We start from the raw sequence: 17,413 nt of genomic DNA, 5'->3' as shown, positions 1-17,413 counted from the left end.
ACTTACTAAGGGCTACTTCACCCTAATCAAATATTTTTGAAATTATAAAGAAAAAAGTGCTTAAAGGTTTAACAATCAATGCAATGACAATTCAATATATTTGTGCAACACAGAATTAGTAAAACATAAGCATGTGCTTACATTTGTGGAGAAGAAGCTTGTCCAAAGACTCTCCCCATTTTAGAGCTTCCTCTGAAGAGGGCCTGTAGGCAAAGGTACAGCAGTTTGTTAATAAATACATTTCCACACCTTTTAAAATTATTGCTTGTTTGAGAATTCAACTGGCAGCAAAATTCCATCATCTGGCTGGCTAGTCCAGTTGTCTCCCACGTTTAGCTAATCATCAACACCAACCCTGAAGACATTATGACACATTGTGCAAACTTGCTTTTCAGGTTGGTCTGTAATCACCTCAAGCTTTAAACCAACTCTCAGTTACCAAATCTGCCCTAGATTTTATTCCATCAATTCATCCCCAAAGTGATTTACTGCAACGGAAGCCTGAGTTCACACAAATATGTGTGCTTATTTTTCCTTCCATCTTCCAAATCTGTGGCTACATTGTAGGATTATGTGCATCACAGGGCATGACTACAACACTGTCTCATTGGCATCTATTAGACAGCTAATAGATAAATAAATCTCTTGTGGAGGTTTGCAGGCAAATGCAGATTTTCCTAGGCATATTTCCAGTACTCCTAACAAGATGCTGTCATGTGCAGAACCACATTTTCCTAGGTGGGCTACAGAGCTGTCTTTGTATACTTCATGTGTAGTAGTCTGCACATATTCAGCTTTCAGACAGCACAGCCAATATACTCCCTCAAAAAAAATTACTTCAAGACAGACTCAGTGCTCACAAAGGCCACCATTACATGGTTAAACCCAAGAAAAGTAATAGTAAAGCTGAACCATAATCAATTAACTTATCAGGCTCTCTTCACTGATAAAGTGAGACTGAATGACCACTGGGTAATAAATGTAATCATTATTCTTCACTTTTATCTTTGAAAAACTACTTCAACGTTGCAATGCAGTTATTGCATTTCACCATTATTGACTAACATTTGTTCTTCTCCTCTGACTCTTATTATTTGGCTTTTGAAATGGCACATAAATCAAAGTGCAAAATGATCACGTTTTACCAGCCGAAATGGTTTGACAAAAAACAAGGTTGTAACTTTAAATGTAGAAACAAAAATTCAAGACTTACTTCACAGTTTTAATGACTTTATCGAGCTTTGCAGCATTGCTGCCTGCACCGGATTCATTCCGCCGTCGTAGAAATCCCAAGCGGTTTTTCATATCTTTGGCCCTATGAATAAAGGAAAACAAAAAAACACTGGTAAATATTGAGCCACTGCTGAAGAATTACTTATTTGAGAACGGTATATTGTTGACCGACTCAGTGAACACTGTACACAGAGAAAGAGGCATGCCCTGCCGTTGAAGCAAAACATTCTTAGTCACTACTTTAAAGAAATAAAATTTAATTCTCGACACTTAAAATCAATCCACTAATCTGCTGAAATTTTTACACCGTGATAATAGTGAAACATTTTGTTTCACACACAAAATTTGTTTCTTTCCTCTATTTTCAAACATTAGGTGAGTTCATTCTTAACTTACTCTTTCATGGTGTGCCGTCGATGCAAGCCCCCACCAGGCCTTGTACGCTGAAGCAAACTTAAAAGCATTTCTGAATGAAACTCATGTGGTTGTGGCTTTGACAGATCTCTGAAAAATGGCATCTTTCTGAATCGACTTGTTCAGACTAGTTTTGAAGATATTTCCCTTCTCTTAATTGAACACACATTTGATTCACAGTGGCTTCACAAAAATGTGGTTAGTAAACTTTGTTCCGTCTCCCCAAATCCTACAGTCAGCTCTCTTTTGTCTCTATAGTCTCAGGGTCTTCAGACAACTTTGTGATCCATGAAAATCCCCTAACTTTAACAATCCCCTGGCCTGCAGAGGAGCTAACATCTGGACTGTGCAGTGAGCAGCATGAATTCCTGTTCTATGCTGAAATCGGCGTCTGGCTCAGAATATTTGCATTCCGGAAGTGGGAGTGACTGCCCTGTATGCCCACGATTTTGAAAGGAGAGTACACTTGACTCAGAGTTGTGTCAGTGTCTGCCTGCCTACTTCTGGTGAATAAAGCACAACTGAAATTCTCAAACAGGAAACAAACCGTGGCTATTTAGGTCTACTCCTTTAACTGGTTACTACAGCAACAAATCAAATAGCTTTTTTGGCGGGACATAAAGAAACTTGCAATTATAAGACTGCTGGGATTGTTTAAGTGAAAATGCAAATCAATTTCAAAATGATCCTGGCTACAAATTAGTTGACAATTGTTAAAATTTCAAACTACAGGTACAAAACAGAAATGAAAGCTTTTTGCTTCTTCTCTGTGTCCTGTGAGAAATGAGTTAAAAGGGCTTTTGCAGAAAAGGTTCAAAAGAATGGTAAAATGAAATAGAACTGCATCACCCTTGGAAAACTTATTTAAACTTGGATCTAATAAAAATATGACTGAACTAAACAGCTTATAAGCAAACATTTATCTCGTGATGTGGAAAAATCCTGATCAACCTGGATCATAATTATGTTTCACAAATTAATATTTATTAAAAACCCTGTGCTTTTATGCTATTTTGTTTATAGAAAGGTTCAGTGTCCCTTGAGTGGGTAGATGGCATCACCACCTCATCAGCTGATGGATCACTATCCACGCTACATTCTGCTGCTGATGCTGTACTGTGGTTGATGGTGTGAGTGGCACCAAAGGGAAGTGATCGGTGCTTCAAATTACAGTGCAACAGAGAACTCTTCTAAAAGCTAACAAGATATTTCTTGATCTACTGCTTTGTCCTCTCCTTATTGATATTTAAATTCTTCATCAAAAAGGGTTTCTGAATATTATTTCGTTATTAACATGTTATTTGTGTTTAGTCCACTGACACATTCATAGCATCTGACCATACAATTTTATTCGTAATACCCGAAATACATTCATAATACAAGAATGCATCTATGTTGTGTATTGAAGCCTCATCTCAAGTTATCTTATAATTGAGTTTGTAGTCCTTTTTAAAAATCAATGACAAACTGCTTCATTTTCATAGTGCGTCAATTGCATGATTTACAATTTGCCTTAAGTTCCTAGAAAAAGGTCACTGGCATCGTAGATAATATATAAATGCAGATGATTACAAATTCAACAGGCAAGCAACAACAATAAGTAGCAACACTGCAAAAACAATCTGCGATAAAACATTATAATGGGATAACAGTGCAATGGATAAGAATGACTGGGAGAGTGCATTCTATCACATGGTTTTCAAAGTTATGCTGGGACATGATGCTTCAACAACTACTCAGCTGTAATTTGATGTATATAGAAATAAAGAGCTCCTTGCCATTCAAGCTAAACCCAAAAGGTAAGCACATATAAAAACATAATCTGTCCCAAGACCATTGCCATGAAGCTCAAACTATGAAAACTAAACCTCTGTTGCAGAATTCAGTAGAATTAAATTGTATTCCTAGCTGCAAGGATTAACTGGCCATACATCTCAGATATTTAATCTTAGCATTCCCTTAACAATAGTAAATATTTAAGGACTACAGAATACATATTTTATCCCAGGCATTTTTAATATTAGAAATCCATTAATGGCAACAAATACCAGAAATGTATTAAAAATAACCAAGCCCCCACAATTAATTCTACTACAAAAAATAATATTTTCTTAGGATTTGACTTATCTCCTACCTTTCCAAATATTTTTCTGAAAAGTCAACCATTGTGTGTAGCATTTGGATAACTCTATCTGTGAGTAGTGTCCGACTGCAGTGTTTTGAGACAGATCGTTATATTGATGCTCTCCCAGGAAGGCAGATTAAGTAGTAAGTGTGGGCTGGATAAAGGCCAACTCATGAACCAATCAGGCTACACTATTCAACAAAAGGCTGTATGAGGGGGAAACCTGTAATTATTTCAACCAAAAGCATAAGACAACCAACCCTATTATACATTAGCTTCATTTACTGGGGCATTTTCTTACTCTTTAATTGTTTCCTTCTAATCTACGCAGAGCATGAGCAAAATCAAACAGATATTTTTAAAGCTCGCTGCAAATGCTTGTCCACAACTGGTTGTTGTGCTCTTGGTTCCACCTTCTGGTGAACATGGGTATTTCACACTGGACTGTTTCTCAAACGCTTACGAGCTCTTTTTGAATAAATATTTCTACTTCTACTAACTGGACAGTAAAGTCATTTTGTTACTTCGAGAATCATTTTTCAGTTTGAATATACATATTGATACTTTGTAAAATGAATTTATAACGAATATGAATGACAAAAAATATAAATTTGAACTATTATAATGCACTATGGAATATTATTAGTTTTAAACCTGGTTATTAAATGTGTTGAATTTCATGGGGTCATATTTTTAACAGGTCCATATCTAAGAAAGGAGGCATCTGAATCCAAAATCATGCAAAGTCAAATTTGTGATGCAACCAGGTAAATTACCATGAAAATATTTTCAACCAGTATAATTGGAATTGTTATTTTCAAAAAAACACTTGATTGTTTCAGGCTATTAGTCTATATCTGTCTGGGCTTTATCCCCTCATAATTACTGACTGGAAACAGCTGGATCTTTAACTCCTGCCCATCTGTATTGTTTTAATGTGGCAGGGCCTCAGGATCATGTTTCATCCTTCCTGTCCCAATCTCAACCTTCTGTCCATCAGTGCTTGTAATGAAACCAAAGATCACTTCCAAAGATGTATTTGCTTTTAGCACTGTTGCAGGATTCATCACTGTGTGCGTAATCTATTCTTCTTCAAACAATCAAAATGCATCTCAAGAACCGTAACTTACGCATTACTGAAAAATGTATTTCTCTGATGAATATTTAACTGACCAATTGTCTGCCACCTTTTAAACCTAATTGAAACAGTAAGGGGAAAAATAATGTTCCTGCAACTCACTCTTTGCGAAGGGAACCCAGAAAAAAATAAACCGAGTTAAATCATTAAAATCAGTAATTGTTATTCCCTCTCTGATCAGGAGATTAATGTTGTAAAATTGAAAACGAGAACAGAAGTAAAATGTTGTTCCCAAACTAACAAAAAATATATGGAGAACTTATTACAGCAACCGATATGAAGTCCGGTTACAAATGAAAGGATCAAACTTACAAATTCTTGGTCTTTTTCTTCTTGGAGCTGTCATCAGTTTCATCAACGCTACAGTCCGAATCTCCCCCAGAAAGCTGGTGAGGAAATAGTAAAAAGACGGTCTGCATCATTACCAGATTTCCTTATCCTCTTTTAAATTCCAGGTTTTTTGTTGCTCATTTTAAGTTTCTTTTCCACACATACTCTGAAATGATGTAATTGTTAGATTCAAGCCAGCACTGTGATGCATCATGCATGGACTTTACATACAGAAATCAGTATCTGTCCAGAGGTTTAGAAACATTATTTGGGTGACCAGGATTACTGATTTTTAATTACTCATGGAGAGCCTTTGTGAAAACTCAGAACAGTATTTGGCTTTGTTATTCAAGCTGTATGTTTTTTCCATCTCAAATCACAGGAACCACTCTCGTTCTTACTTATCTTGAACACACTAACGAAATAGCAATGTATTGAATTTCATTTGATTGGCTGTGAGACAGTGGGCAGTTCCAAATTCATCCAATAGTGCAAGTACATGAATTCTCAACTTTAATTTCTATTAGTTTGTACTGCAATGCAGACAGAATGAATTTAATAGAAAATAATCAATGCCACACGTGTTGCCAGAATAATTTACATGAACCTAATTAAAAGTTAAATAGGATTTCTGGAAAAAAATCATTCAGCTCCACCGCAAGAAAATAAAATAACTTCCCTCAGAAATTCCATCAATTGCCATCATTTTCTATTTATAGAAGGCAGAATAAATAGAAAGTATGTGTTCACGAAAAATGACTGCAAAAATAGAACTCCAAATTGGCATCTCCTTTATGTTATCCAGCTTAAACTAATTTACAGCTATAGCTAACAGTAAAATGTTTGTCATCTTGATACATCCTTAATTAATCATGCATTGGGGCAGGCGGTGACTTTGTAGTATTGTCACTGGACGAGTAATTCAGAGACCCAGGGTATTGGTCTGGGATACCGGGTTCGAATCCCACCAGGGCAGAGGGTGAAACTTGAATTCAATTTTTTAAAAATCTGGAATTAAAAGTCTAATGACCATGAGACCACTGTTGATTGTTGTACACACCATCTGATTCACTAATGTCCTTTGGGGAAGAAAATCTGTCACCCTTTTCTGATTTGGCGTACATATGACTCCAGACCCACAGCAATGTGGTTGAGTCTTAAATGCCCTCTGAATTGGCCGAGCAAACCACTCAGTTCAAGGGCAATTAGGGAAGGGTGATAAATGCTGGCCCAGCAACATCCACATCTCATGAATGAATAAAAACAAAAAATGTGCATAGAAGAATCTGAAATGAAATGACCATGGGGTAAATATTCCCATCCCACTCGCCTTGGGAACTGTCCATTTAATTGACCATTAAAAGGTCCAGTGGGGCTTCCAGTTGCGGCTATGCAGAGCTAAGTCGCACGTTCGGCAGCTCCCACTTGGAACGGACTTTTGGGCTCTTTTCAGGGCCTCCAACGGAATGTTTTCGACATTTCCCAGTGTGGGAAGAAGACTGTAACATTCCCCCGACAGTGTATGGCTTGGATCAGGAGCGGGGCGACTAAAAAAGTGCTGGTGAACCCAAGGAAAGTGCGAGGGAAGAAGAGCAAGATGGCGGCGGGCGGGGACCAGGCAGCGTGGATGCAGTGGGCGCAGGAGCAGCAGGAGGTTATCCAGCGCTGCTTTAGGGAGCTCAAAGCGGACCTGCTGGAGCTGAGGAAGGCTTCTATCGATAAGCTGCTGGAGGCCCAGACGCCAGGGGGTGGCGATCCGCGAGGTCCGACAAAAGATCTCCGATAACGAGGACGAGATCTTGGGCCTAGCGGTAAAGGTGGAGGCGCACGAGGCGCTCCACAAGAAATGGCAGGAACGGTTCAAGGAGATGGAGAATCGGTCGAGGCGGAAGAATCTGCAGATCCTGGGCCTCCCGGAAGGGCTGGAGGGGTCGGACATGGGGGCACCATGTTAAACTCGCTGATGGGAGCAGGGTCCTTCCAGGGGCCCCTGGAGCTGGATGGGGCCCATAGAGTGCTGGCGAGGAGGTCCAAGGCTAACGAGCTGCTGCGGGCGGTGCTGGTGCGGTTTCATCGGTTCGCTGATCGGGAGTGCATGCTCAGATGGGCCAAGAAAGAGAGGAGCAGCAGGTAGGAGAACGCGGAGGTTCGAATATATCAGGACTGGAGCGCGGAGGTGGCGAAGAAGAGGGCCGGGTACAATCGGACGAAGGTGGAGCTGCACAGGAAGGGGGTGAAGTTTGGCATGCTGCAGCCGGCGCGACTGTGGGTCACCTACAAGGACCGGCACCATTATTTTGAGTCCCCGGAGGAGGCTTGGGCCTTTGTTCAGGCAGAGAAGCTGGACACAAACTGAGGGTCGGGATGGATGGTCGAGGATTGTTGTTGCTGTGCTACGTTTTGAGGGGGGGTTTTTTGCTCTTGTTTCTTTTTGATTCGGTGTGGGTGGTTAGGGTGGGTTGGCCACTGTTTTGGTTGGGTCTGTCGGGTGGGCTCTTGGAGGGGGGCAAGTAAATGGAGTAGGGGTGGATGGCCGGTAGGGGGGATGGGGCCCCGCGGAGGAGGGTGAGGCCCGAGTCGGGGGGTGAGGGGACTGGGTCTGTAAAAGGAGCTGCCTCAGAGGTGGCGGGGCCGGGCAGGTGGAAAGCACGGACCTTTCCCGCGCTTGGGATGGAAGGGGGAGGCGGAGAGCCTGCTGATGGGTAATGGAGGAGGAGGGGATGACACACAATGGGAGGAGTCGAAGGAGAGGCGGGAGTGGCCGGGGTCAGCAGGAGTCAGCTGACTTGTGGGAGTGCAATGGGGGGAGCAAGGCAGCTAGGAGGGGTCCTAGCTGGGGGTGGGGGGGTGGGTGGGAGGGAACCGGGTTGCTGCTGGTATGGTCAAGGGGGAGCTGGAGCGAGTAGAGGGGGTTGGGACGGGCGTCTGCCGCCGTGGGGAACAGGCCGGGCGTGGGGTGCGGGCGTGTGGTTGGCCGAGGAGGGGTTAAGGCTAGTCGGCGGGGGAGGGGGGCGGGTAGCCCCCTGATCCGGCTGATAACCTGGAATGTAAGGGGATTGAACGGGCCGGTCAAGCGGGCCCGGATGTTCGCGCACCTGAAGGGGCTCAAGGCGGATGTGGTCATGCTCCAGGAGACACACCTGAAGGTGGCAGACCAGGTAAGATTGAGGAAGGGGTGGGTAGGCCAGGTGTTTCATTCGGGGCTGGATGCCAAAAATCAGGGGGTGGCGATCTTGGTGGGAAAGAGGGTGTCGTTCGAGGCGTCGAGCATTGTGACAGACAATGGTGGCAGGTATGTAATGGTAAGTGGTAAGCTGCAGGGGGGGAGAGGGTGGTGCTGGTCAATGTGTGCGCCCCGAACTGGGACAATGCGGGTTTTATGCGGCGCATGTTGGGTCGGATCCCGGACTTGGATGTGGGGGGCATGATAATGGGGGACGACTTTAATAACACGGTGTTGGATCCGGCACTGGATCGCTCCAGGTCTAGGACGGGTAGGAAGCCAGCGGCGGCTATAGTGCTGAGGGGGTTTATGGACCAGATGGGAGGGGTGGACCCTTGGAGATTTGCAAGGCCGGGGGATAGGGAATTTTCATTCTTCTCGCATGTTCAGAAGGCCTATTCCCGGATCGACTTTTTTTATTATGAGCAGGGCGCTGATAGTGAGAGTAGAGGATACCGAGTACGCAGCGATAGCCATTTCGGATCACGCCCCGCATTGGGTAGACGTAGAGCTGGGGGAGGAGAGGGACCAGCGCCCGTTGTGGCGCTTGGAGGTGGGGCTGTTGGCGGACGAGGAGGTGAGTGAGCAGGTCCGAGGAAGCATAGAGAGATACCTGGAGGCCAACGATAACGGGGAGGTCCGAGTGGGGATGGTCTGGGAGGCGCTGAAGTCGGTGGTTCAGGGAGAGCTGATCTCCATTAGGGCCCACAAGGAGAGAAGAGAGCAGAGGGGGAGGGAGAGGCTGGTGGGGGAGATGGTGAGGGTAGACAGGAGGTATGCGGAGGTGCCTGAGGAGGGACCGTTGAGGGAGGGGCGTAGCCTCCAGGCCAAATTCGACCTGTTGACCACCAGGAAGGCGGAGGTGCAGTGGAGGAAGGCCCAGGGGGCGATTTATGAATATGGGGAAAAGGCGCATCAGCTTCGGAAGCGGGACGCTGCTAGGGAGATCGGGGGAGTTAAGGATAGGGGAGGGAGTGTGGTGCGGAGTGGGGTTGGCATCAATGGGGTCTTCAGGGACTTTTATGAGGAACTGTATCGGTCCGAGCCCCCACTGGAGGGAGGGAGGGATGGGCCGCTTTCTGGACCAATTGAGGTTCCCGAAGGTGGAGGACGGACTGGTGGCGGGATTAGAGGCCCCGATTGGGCTGGAGGAGCTGGCCAAAGGGATAGGGAGCATGCAGGCGGGGAAGGCACCGGGGCCGGACGGTTCCCCGGTCGAATTCTACAAAAAATATGTGGACCTGTTGGGCCCGTTGCTGGTTTGGACCTTCAATGAGGCAAGGGAGGGGAGGGCTTTGCCCCCGACGATGTCCCGGGCACTGATCTCCTTGATCTTGAAGCGGGCCAAGGATCCCCTGCAGTGTGGGTCTTACAGGCAATTTTGTTGTTAAACGTAGATGCCAAGGTGCTGGTGAAGGTCTTGGCCACGAGAATTGAGGATTGTGTGCCGCAGGTCATCCACGAAGACCAGACGGGGTTCGTGAAGGGGAGGCAGTTGAACGCAAATGTGCAGAGGCTCCTGAACGTTATTATGATGCCGGCGAGGGAGGGGGAGGCGGAGATAGTGGTGGCGATGGACGCTGAGAAGGCCTTCGATAGGGTAGAGTGGGGGTACTTGTGGGAGGTGCTGAAGAGGTTCGGGTTTGGGGAGGGGTTCGTCAGGTGGGTTAGGCTGTTGTACGAGGCCCCGATGGCGAGTGTGGCCACGAACAAGAGGAGGTCTGAGTACTTTCGGTTGCATCGAGCGACGAGGCAGGGGTGTCCCCTGTCCCCCCTGCTCTTCGCACTGGCGATTGAACCCCTGGCTATGGCACTGAGGGAGTCGAGGAACTGGAGGGGGTTGGTGCGGGGTGGGGAGGAGCACAGGGTGTCGCTCTATGCGATGACCTGCTGCTATATGTGGCGGACCCGGTGGGAGGAATGCCGGAGGTAATGAGGATCCTCAGGGAGTTCGGGGATTTCTCATGGTACAAGCTCAACATGGGGAAGAGCAAGTTGTTCGTGGTTCACCCAGGGGACCAGGAGAGGGGGATTGGCGAGCTCCCACTAAAAAGGGCAGAGAGGAGCTTCAGGTATTTGGGGGTCCAGGTGGCCAGGAGCTGGCGGGGCCCTGCATAGGCTTAATTTCACGAGGCTAGTGGAGCAAATGGAGGTGGAGTTTAAAAGGTGGGACGTGTTGCCGCTGTCCCTGGCAGGGAGGGTGCAGTCAGTTAAGATGACGGTGCTCCCAAGGTTTTTGTTCCTGTTCCAGTGCCTCCCCATTCTTATCCCGAAGGCCTTCTTTAGGCAGGTCAACAGGATCATAACGGGATTTGTGTGGGCGTGAGGGACTTCGAGGGTGAGAAAGGTGTTCCTGGAGCGGAGTAGGGATGGGGGGGGGCTGGCACTGCCCAACCTCTATGGGTGCTACTGGGCCGCCAATGTGGCGATGGTGCACAAGTGGGTGATGGAGGGGGAGGGGGCTGCATAGAAGAGGCTGGAGACGGCGTCTTGTGAGGGTACGTGTCTGGAGGCGCTGGCAACGGCGCCGCTGCCGCTCCCTCCAATGAGTTATACCACGAGCCCGGTGGTGGCGGCTACCCTCAAAATCTGGGGGCAGTGGAGGCGGCACAGGGGGGGAAGTGGGGGCCTATGTGTGGACCCCAATATGGGGGAACCACCGGTTTGTCCCAGGGAGAATCGATGGAGGGTTTTCGGGGTGGCACAGGGCAGGGATAAGAAGGTTGGGGGGACCTGTTTGTGGATGGGAAGTTCGCGAGCCTGGGTGAGCTGGAGGAGAAGTATGGGCTCCCCCCCGGGGAACACCTTTAGATATCTACAGGTAAGGGCGTTTGCCAGGCGGCAAGTGGTGGAATTCCCGCTGCTGCTGCCACGCACGGTACAGGACAGGGTGCTTTTGGGGGGGGGTTGGGGGGTTGGAGAGGGGAAGATCTCGGCAACTTACCAGGTGATGCAGGAGGAGGAGTCGGCCTCGGTGGTGGAGTTGAAAGGTAAGTGGGAGGAGTAGTTGAGAGAGGAGATCGAGGAGGGGACGTGGGCTGATGCCCTTGGGAGGGTGAACTCTTCCTCTTCGTGCGAGAGGCTCAGCCTCATACAGTTTAGGTTGCTGCACAGGGCATACATGACCGGGACAAGGATGAGCCGTTTTATGGGGGGTGAGGACAGAGTGTGTTAGGTGCTCAGGGAGCCCAGCAAACTACACCCATATGTTCTGGGCGTGCCCAGCGCTGGAGGAATTTTGGAAGGGCGTAGCAAGGACGGTGTCGAGGGTGGTAGGATCCGGGGTCAAACCGGGCTGGGGGCTCGCAATATTTGGGATTGCAAGGGAGCCGGGAGTGCATGAGGTGAAAGAGGCCGGTATTCTGGCCTTTGCGTCCCTGGTAGCCCGGCGAAGGATTCTTCTTCAGTGGAAGGATGCGAGGCCCCCAAGCGTGGAATCCTGGATCAACGATATGGCGGGGTTTATTAAATTGGAGAGGATGAAATTTGCCTTAAGGGGATCGGTGCAAGGGTTTTTCAGGCGGTGGCAACCGTTCTTGGACTTCCTGGCAGAACGGTAGACAATGGTCAGCAGCAGCAGCAACCTGAGGGGGGAGGTTCTATTTTATTTTTGTTTGTCTACACTGGGGGATCTGAGGGGGTATATATATTTGCTATGTTTGCTATGTGTTAATTCGGGGTGTTAATTTATTATTTATGTATAGGGGGAGGGGGGGGCACGGGGGTTGTTTTATTTTGTATTTAATTCTATTGGGTTCCTTTTTCACTTTGTTGTTGATATTTTGTGAAAACTTCAATAAAAATTTTTTTTTTTAAAAAAGGTCTATTGGGAGGCATGATGGCACAGTGGGTAGCACTGCTGCCTCACGGCGCAGAGGACCCGGGTTCGATCCCGACCCTGGGTCACTGTCCATGTGGAGTTTGCACATTCTCCCTGTGTCTGCATGGGTCTCACTCCCACAACCCAAAAATGTGCAGGGTGTGTGGATTGGCCATGCTAAATTGCCCCTCAATTGGAAAAAAAAGAATTGGGCCCACCCCCCGGGGTTTCCTGTAATAGGGGAACCCCCCACAGGGACACCTGCAATAGGCTCACAGGGACTCCCTCCCTGCCCAAAGGGATCTACCAGCTGCCCCCCCCCACACACACACACAGACCCCCCCCCTGAAAAGAGACCTCTGGTCGGAAGCAAAAGCACAGTCCAGACAGGGGCAGTGAGAGGAATTACAGCTGGAACACTTACTTTGCAGCTTCACATGTCCATTCCTGGAAGGAGAGCTGTTGTGACCTACGTCTAGTTCCCACAGATCCATTAACTGCAAGCCATCCATAGCTTACGAGGAGTGGTCTGTGGTTGACAGCTACTACAAGCCATCTGCAGCTTTGATTCAGAAATCTCCCTTCATGGTTCAGTGCCTTAAGTGGTGAAACCCCAAATGACTACAACAAAGAGAGGTAAGTGCAGTGAAATCACATGCTTGAGTGCTTGGAATGCATTTACCTTACTTTGATGTGGTCGGGTCACCTCTGTACTTAGGGTAGGGGGGCATCCAAGCAATCCGGGGGCGGGGGCTGTTGCGCAGTGTGGGGGGGGTCGGGTTGGGGCTGGTTTGCGGTTGGGGCGGGGTGGGGGTGATTGGCTGCGGGACCTCGCCAAGACAGCCTGATAGCATGATTCCCTGGGAGTCCCTCAAATTCCATAAGATCATAACATATAGGAACAGAATTAGGCCAATCGGCCCATTGAGTCTGCTCTGCCATTCGATCATGGATGATATGTTCATCATCCCCATTCTCCTTCTTCCCATAACCCCTGATACTCATATTAATCAAGAAATCCCCTTATTAATCAAGTTTTGTGCTTGAGGTGCTGTTACCTACAGGGCTACAGACCAAGAGCTAGAAGGGGGAATTAGACCGAATAGTTATTTCTTAAAACATAAGAACTAGGAGCAGGAGTAGGCAATGTAGCCTCTCGAGCCTGCACCACCGTTCAATACAATCATGGTTGATCTCATCATGGCCTAATCTCCACCGTCCTGCCTGTTCTCCGGAAAACCTCAACCCCGAATTAATTAACTGTCTAACTCCTCCTTAAATTTACTCAGGGTGGGATCTTTTGGCCGCGCTCGACCAGCGACCGAAAATTCCCTCCCGAGGTAGAATCATAGAATTTACAGTGCAGAAGGAGGCCATTCAGCCCATCGAGTCTGCACCGGCCCTTGGAAACAGCACCCTACTTAAGTCCACACCTCCACCTTTCCCCGTAACCCAGTAACCCCACCTAACCTTTCTGGACACCAAGGGCAATTTATCATGGCCAATCCACCCAGCCTGCACATATTTGGACTGTGGGAGGAAACCGGAGCACCCGGAGGAAACCCACGTAGACATGGGGAGAACGTGCAGACTCCGCACAGGCAGCGACTCAAGCCGGGAATCGAACCTGGGACCCTGGAGCTGTGAAACAACAGTGCTAACCACTGTGCCGCCCATAAACGGTAAGACTCATCTGAGATTTGAACCTGGGACTTCTCGCATTCCAGTGATTAACCCACCCAAAGCGAAAATCGTACCACTAGACCAACAAGTCCTTCCCAATTCATTACAGATATCACATTATGGATAGTATCCTGGATCCCGCAGCAGCTGCCCTCGTGATGCTGGTGGCAGTCCAGGCGGCTGGACACTGGAGAAAGTGGCGGCAGCAACCTCGACCCATGTGCAGGTGCCTGCCCCTTGAGACTATTACCTCTTGTTCTAGAATGCCCCACAAGAGGAAGCATCTGCTCCATACCTACTCTATCCATACGTTTGATATATTTATTTCTTATATCTTTATTGTCATAAGTAAGCGTACATTAACATTACAATGAAGTTACTGTGAAAAGCCCCTAGTCGCCACACTCCGGCGCCTGTTCGGGTATACTGAGGGAGAATTCAAAATGTCCAAATTACCTAACAGCACGTCTTTCGGCTCTTGTGGGAGGAAACCGGAGCACCAGGAGGAAACCCACGCAACACATGGAGATCGTGCAGACTCCACACAGACAGTGACCGAAGCCGGGGATTGAACGTGGGACCCATGTGTTGTGAAGCAACAGTGCTACCGTGCCGCCATCTTATATATATCAATTTGATTGCCCCCCATTCTTTTAAACTCTAGAGAGTAGAGGCCTAAACTGCTCAATCTCTCTTAAAAGACAAACACGGTGGGCGGCATTCTCCGACCCCCCGCTGGGTCGGAGAATCGCCGGGGGCTGGCGTGAATCCCGCCCCCGCGTGTCCCGAAGTCTCCGCCACCAGAGATTCGGCGGGGGAGGGAATCGCACCGCGCCGGTCGGCGGGCCCACCCCCGCCGATTCTCCGGCCCGCGATGGGCCGAAGTCCCGCTGCTGGAATGCCTGTCCCGCCAGCGTGGATTAAACCACCTTTTGAACGGCGGGACAAGGCGGCGGGGTGGGCTCCGGGGTCCTGGGGGGCGCGGAGCGATCTGGCCCCAGGGGGTGCCCCCACGGTGGCCTGGCTCGCGATCGGGGCCCACCGATTCGCGGGCGGGCCTGTGCCGTTGAGGCACTCTTTTTCTTCTGCCTTCGCCATGGTCTTCACTATGGCGGAGGCGGAAGAGACCCCCTCCCCTGCGCATGCGCGGGGATGTCAGCAGCCGCTGACGCTCCCGCGCATGCACGGACCCGCGTCGCCCGGCGAAGACCTTTCGGCCCCGGCTGGCATTGCGCCAAAGGCCTTTCCCGCCAGCCGGTGATGGGGAAACTGCTCCGGCGCGGGCCTAGCCCCTCAAGGTGAGGGTTTGGCCCCTACGGCCCGACGCCGGAGTGGTTCCCGCCACTCCATCACGCCGGGACCCCCCGCCCCGCCGGGTAGGGGAGAATCCCGCCCATGGTCTCTGCAATCAATCTAGTGAATCTCCTCTGAACTGCCTCCAATGCTACCTGATCTTTCCTCAAATTAAGGGACCAAAACTGTGCACAATACTTCAGGTGCCGCTTTACCAATGCCTTTTATCGTTGGAACAACACTTCCTTACCTTTATACTCAATTCCTTCAGCTATAAATGCTAACATTCCATTTGATTGCTTTATTATCTGCTGTACGTGAATGCTAGTGTTTTGCAACTCATGCACTATGACATCCAGGTCCGTCTGCATCGGAGCACACTGAGGTCTCTCCTCATTTAGATAATAAGCTGCCTTTCCATTTTTCCGACCAAAATGGATTATCTTACACTTATCCATGGTAAACTCCATCTGTCACATTTTGGCCCACTCGCCTAACCTATCTATATCTATTTGTAAGGTTCTTATTTCCTCATTGCAACTTACTGTCCCACCTATTTGAGTGTCATCTGTAAATGTGGCTATACAACCTTCTATTCCTGCATCCAGTACTGTGCAAACATAAAATACAAAGTAATTTTAATGGGGCCAGCTAACCAATTGATTTTCAAAAGGTTAACCCATCTACTAAAATAATGAACTAATGAATTGAATGTGCATGAGTTAAGGGATCTGCACTAATTTTCACAGTGTAATTTCATAGTCAATCACCTTTTTAACTTGAGATAGAATGAAAGCTTAACATAGAATCACATAATTGATACAGGACAGAAGGAGGCAATTTAGGCCTTCATCACTGTGCTGGCTCTCCGTAGGAGCCAGGAGCTGGTATAGCACGGTGGGCTAAACAGCTGACTTGTAATGCAGAACAATGCCAGCAGCGCGGGTTCAATTCCTGTACCGGCCTCCCCGAACAGGCGCCAGAATGTGGCAACTAGGGGCTTTTCACAGTAACTCGCATTGAAGCCTTTTTGTGACAATAAGTGATTATTATTATTTACCTGTTGCAACTCCCCTGCCTTCTGCCGTTGTCATAACAAATACACAAAATATGGCAAAACACACATGGTTCTTTTGAGTAAGCCAGATGAGTCAGACTCTTCCTCGGTGAGCAACTGGGAGTAGTTTCTGCTGGCAACACACAAGTGAAAAGTTTGCGTCTGCTCCAATCTCCAATCTTCCTTTCTTGCTAATGCCTTGGAGTGGAGAGTTTACAAACAGTCACGTTTCTTTACCACTAGTCATATCACCCAACAAAAGAGAAATTGGTTGCTTCATATTAAATCCAAAATGAAAAAAAAACTTTAGTAACGTAGCAAGTTACTATGAACAGTTAAACCCTGGACAAAGTTACAAAGCCAGCATTTCTCACATGCATAACACCCAAATGTAATAATGAAAGAAAGAATTTGCATTTATATGTTGCCTTTCATGGGTTCAGAATGCCTCAATGTAGTTTACACAGCCAATTAAGTATTTTTGAAGTATAGTCTCTCATGTAATGCAGGGAAACATGGGAGCCAATTCCACATATCAAGGTTCCTCAAAGAGTGAGAACACAATTGAGGGATAAGTATTAGCTTGGACACCAGAGGAAAATTTCAAAATCCTACCGTAGAATTGTTTTCATCAACTAAGATGGCAGATGGGGCCTCAGTATGGTATTGCACTCGAAAAGCAACACCCCTGATTGTGCAACACTCCCTAAGTACTGAACTGGAGCCAAGATTATGTGTTCAGGTCTCTGGAGTGTGATTTGATCCTATAAAAGTGCCTGATTCAGGCAATAGTGCCACCACTGAGCCATGGCTGACTGCATTAATACTTTATTGCATTCAAGTAGCAGGCTCGTCAAATTGCTCTCCAGAGCTACCAACATCCACAAAACAACAGATGGAAAAGAAATCCTATGGTGCCTGGAATCAGGCACACCTCAAGCATTGTGCACACTGGTTGCAAGTGACTGAAGCAGCTGGTGTGCAACCAGTTCTACCATGCTATGCTATTGGCTGATTCTGATATTGGCTGCACACTGTAAGGAGGGGCGGTCCTTATCAGCAGTGTTTCTGTGGACAGCACTCTTGTGTTTGAATTG

General features: G+C 47.6%; 1 protein-coding gene and 1 long non-coding RNA gene across 9 annotated transcripts in view; one reads left to right on the top strand and one right to left on the bottom strand.

Moving 5' to 3' along the window:
• Positions 1 to 17,413, bottom strand: part of LOC140399129 (regulator of G-protein signaling 3-like) — a 369,904-nt gene that overhangs the window by 2,290 nt on the left and 350,201 nt on the right. For 5 of the 8 annotated variants that reach the window (XM_072488325.1, XM_072488326.1, XM_072488327.1 and 2 more), the window contains 3 exons: positions 5,223 to 5,296; positions 1,214 to 1,315; positions 142 to 203 (listed from right to left, as the gene is read on the bottom strand). In XM_072488325.1, coding sequence (XP_072344426.1) covers positions 142 to 203; positions 1,214 to 1,315; positions 5,223 to 5,296 — 238 coding nt within the window. Of the gene's footprint in view, positions 1 to 141; positions 204 to 1,213; positions 1,316 to 1,629; positions 2,267 to 3,781; positions 3,918 to 5,222; positions 5,297 to 5,405; positions 5,607 to 17,413 lie in introns of those variants that run through there. The other 3 variants (XM_072488333.1, XM_072488332.1, XM_072488331.1) reach the window with 3 other exon arrangements.
• LOC140399130 (uncharacterized) overlaps positions 1 to 17,413 on the top strand; it is a 173,140-nt gene that overhangs the window by 67,017 nt on the left and 88,710 nt on the right. The window contains exon 2 of the long non-coding RNA XR_011937638.1: positions 4,473 to 4,539. This is a non-coding gene — a long non-coding RNA (uncharacterized lncRNA). The remainder of the gene's footprint in view (positions 1 to 4,472; positions 4,540 to 17,413) is intronic.

This window comes from Scyliorhinus torazame, chromosome 22 (assembly GCF_047496885.1).
Source record: "Scyliorhinus torazame isolate Kashiwa2021f chromosome 22, sScyTor2.1, whole genome shotgun sequence".
In the NCBI taxonomy this organism is placed as follows: Eukaryota; Metazoa; Chordata; class Chondrichthyes; order Carcharhiniformes; family Scyliorhinidae; genus Scyliorhinus; species Scyliorhinus torazame.
This window is presented reverse-complemented; position numbering and strand designations above follow the sequence as displayed.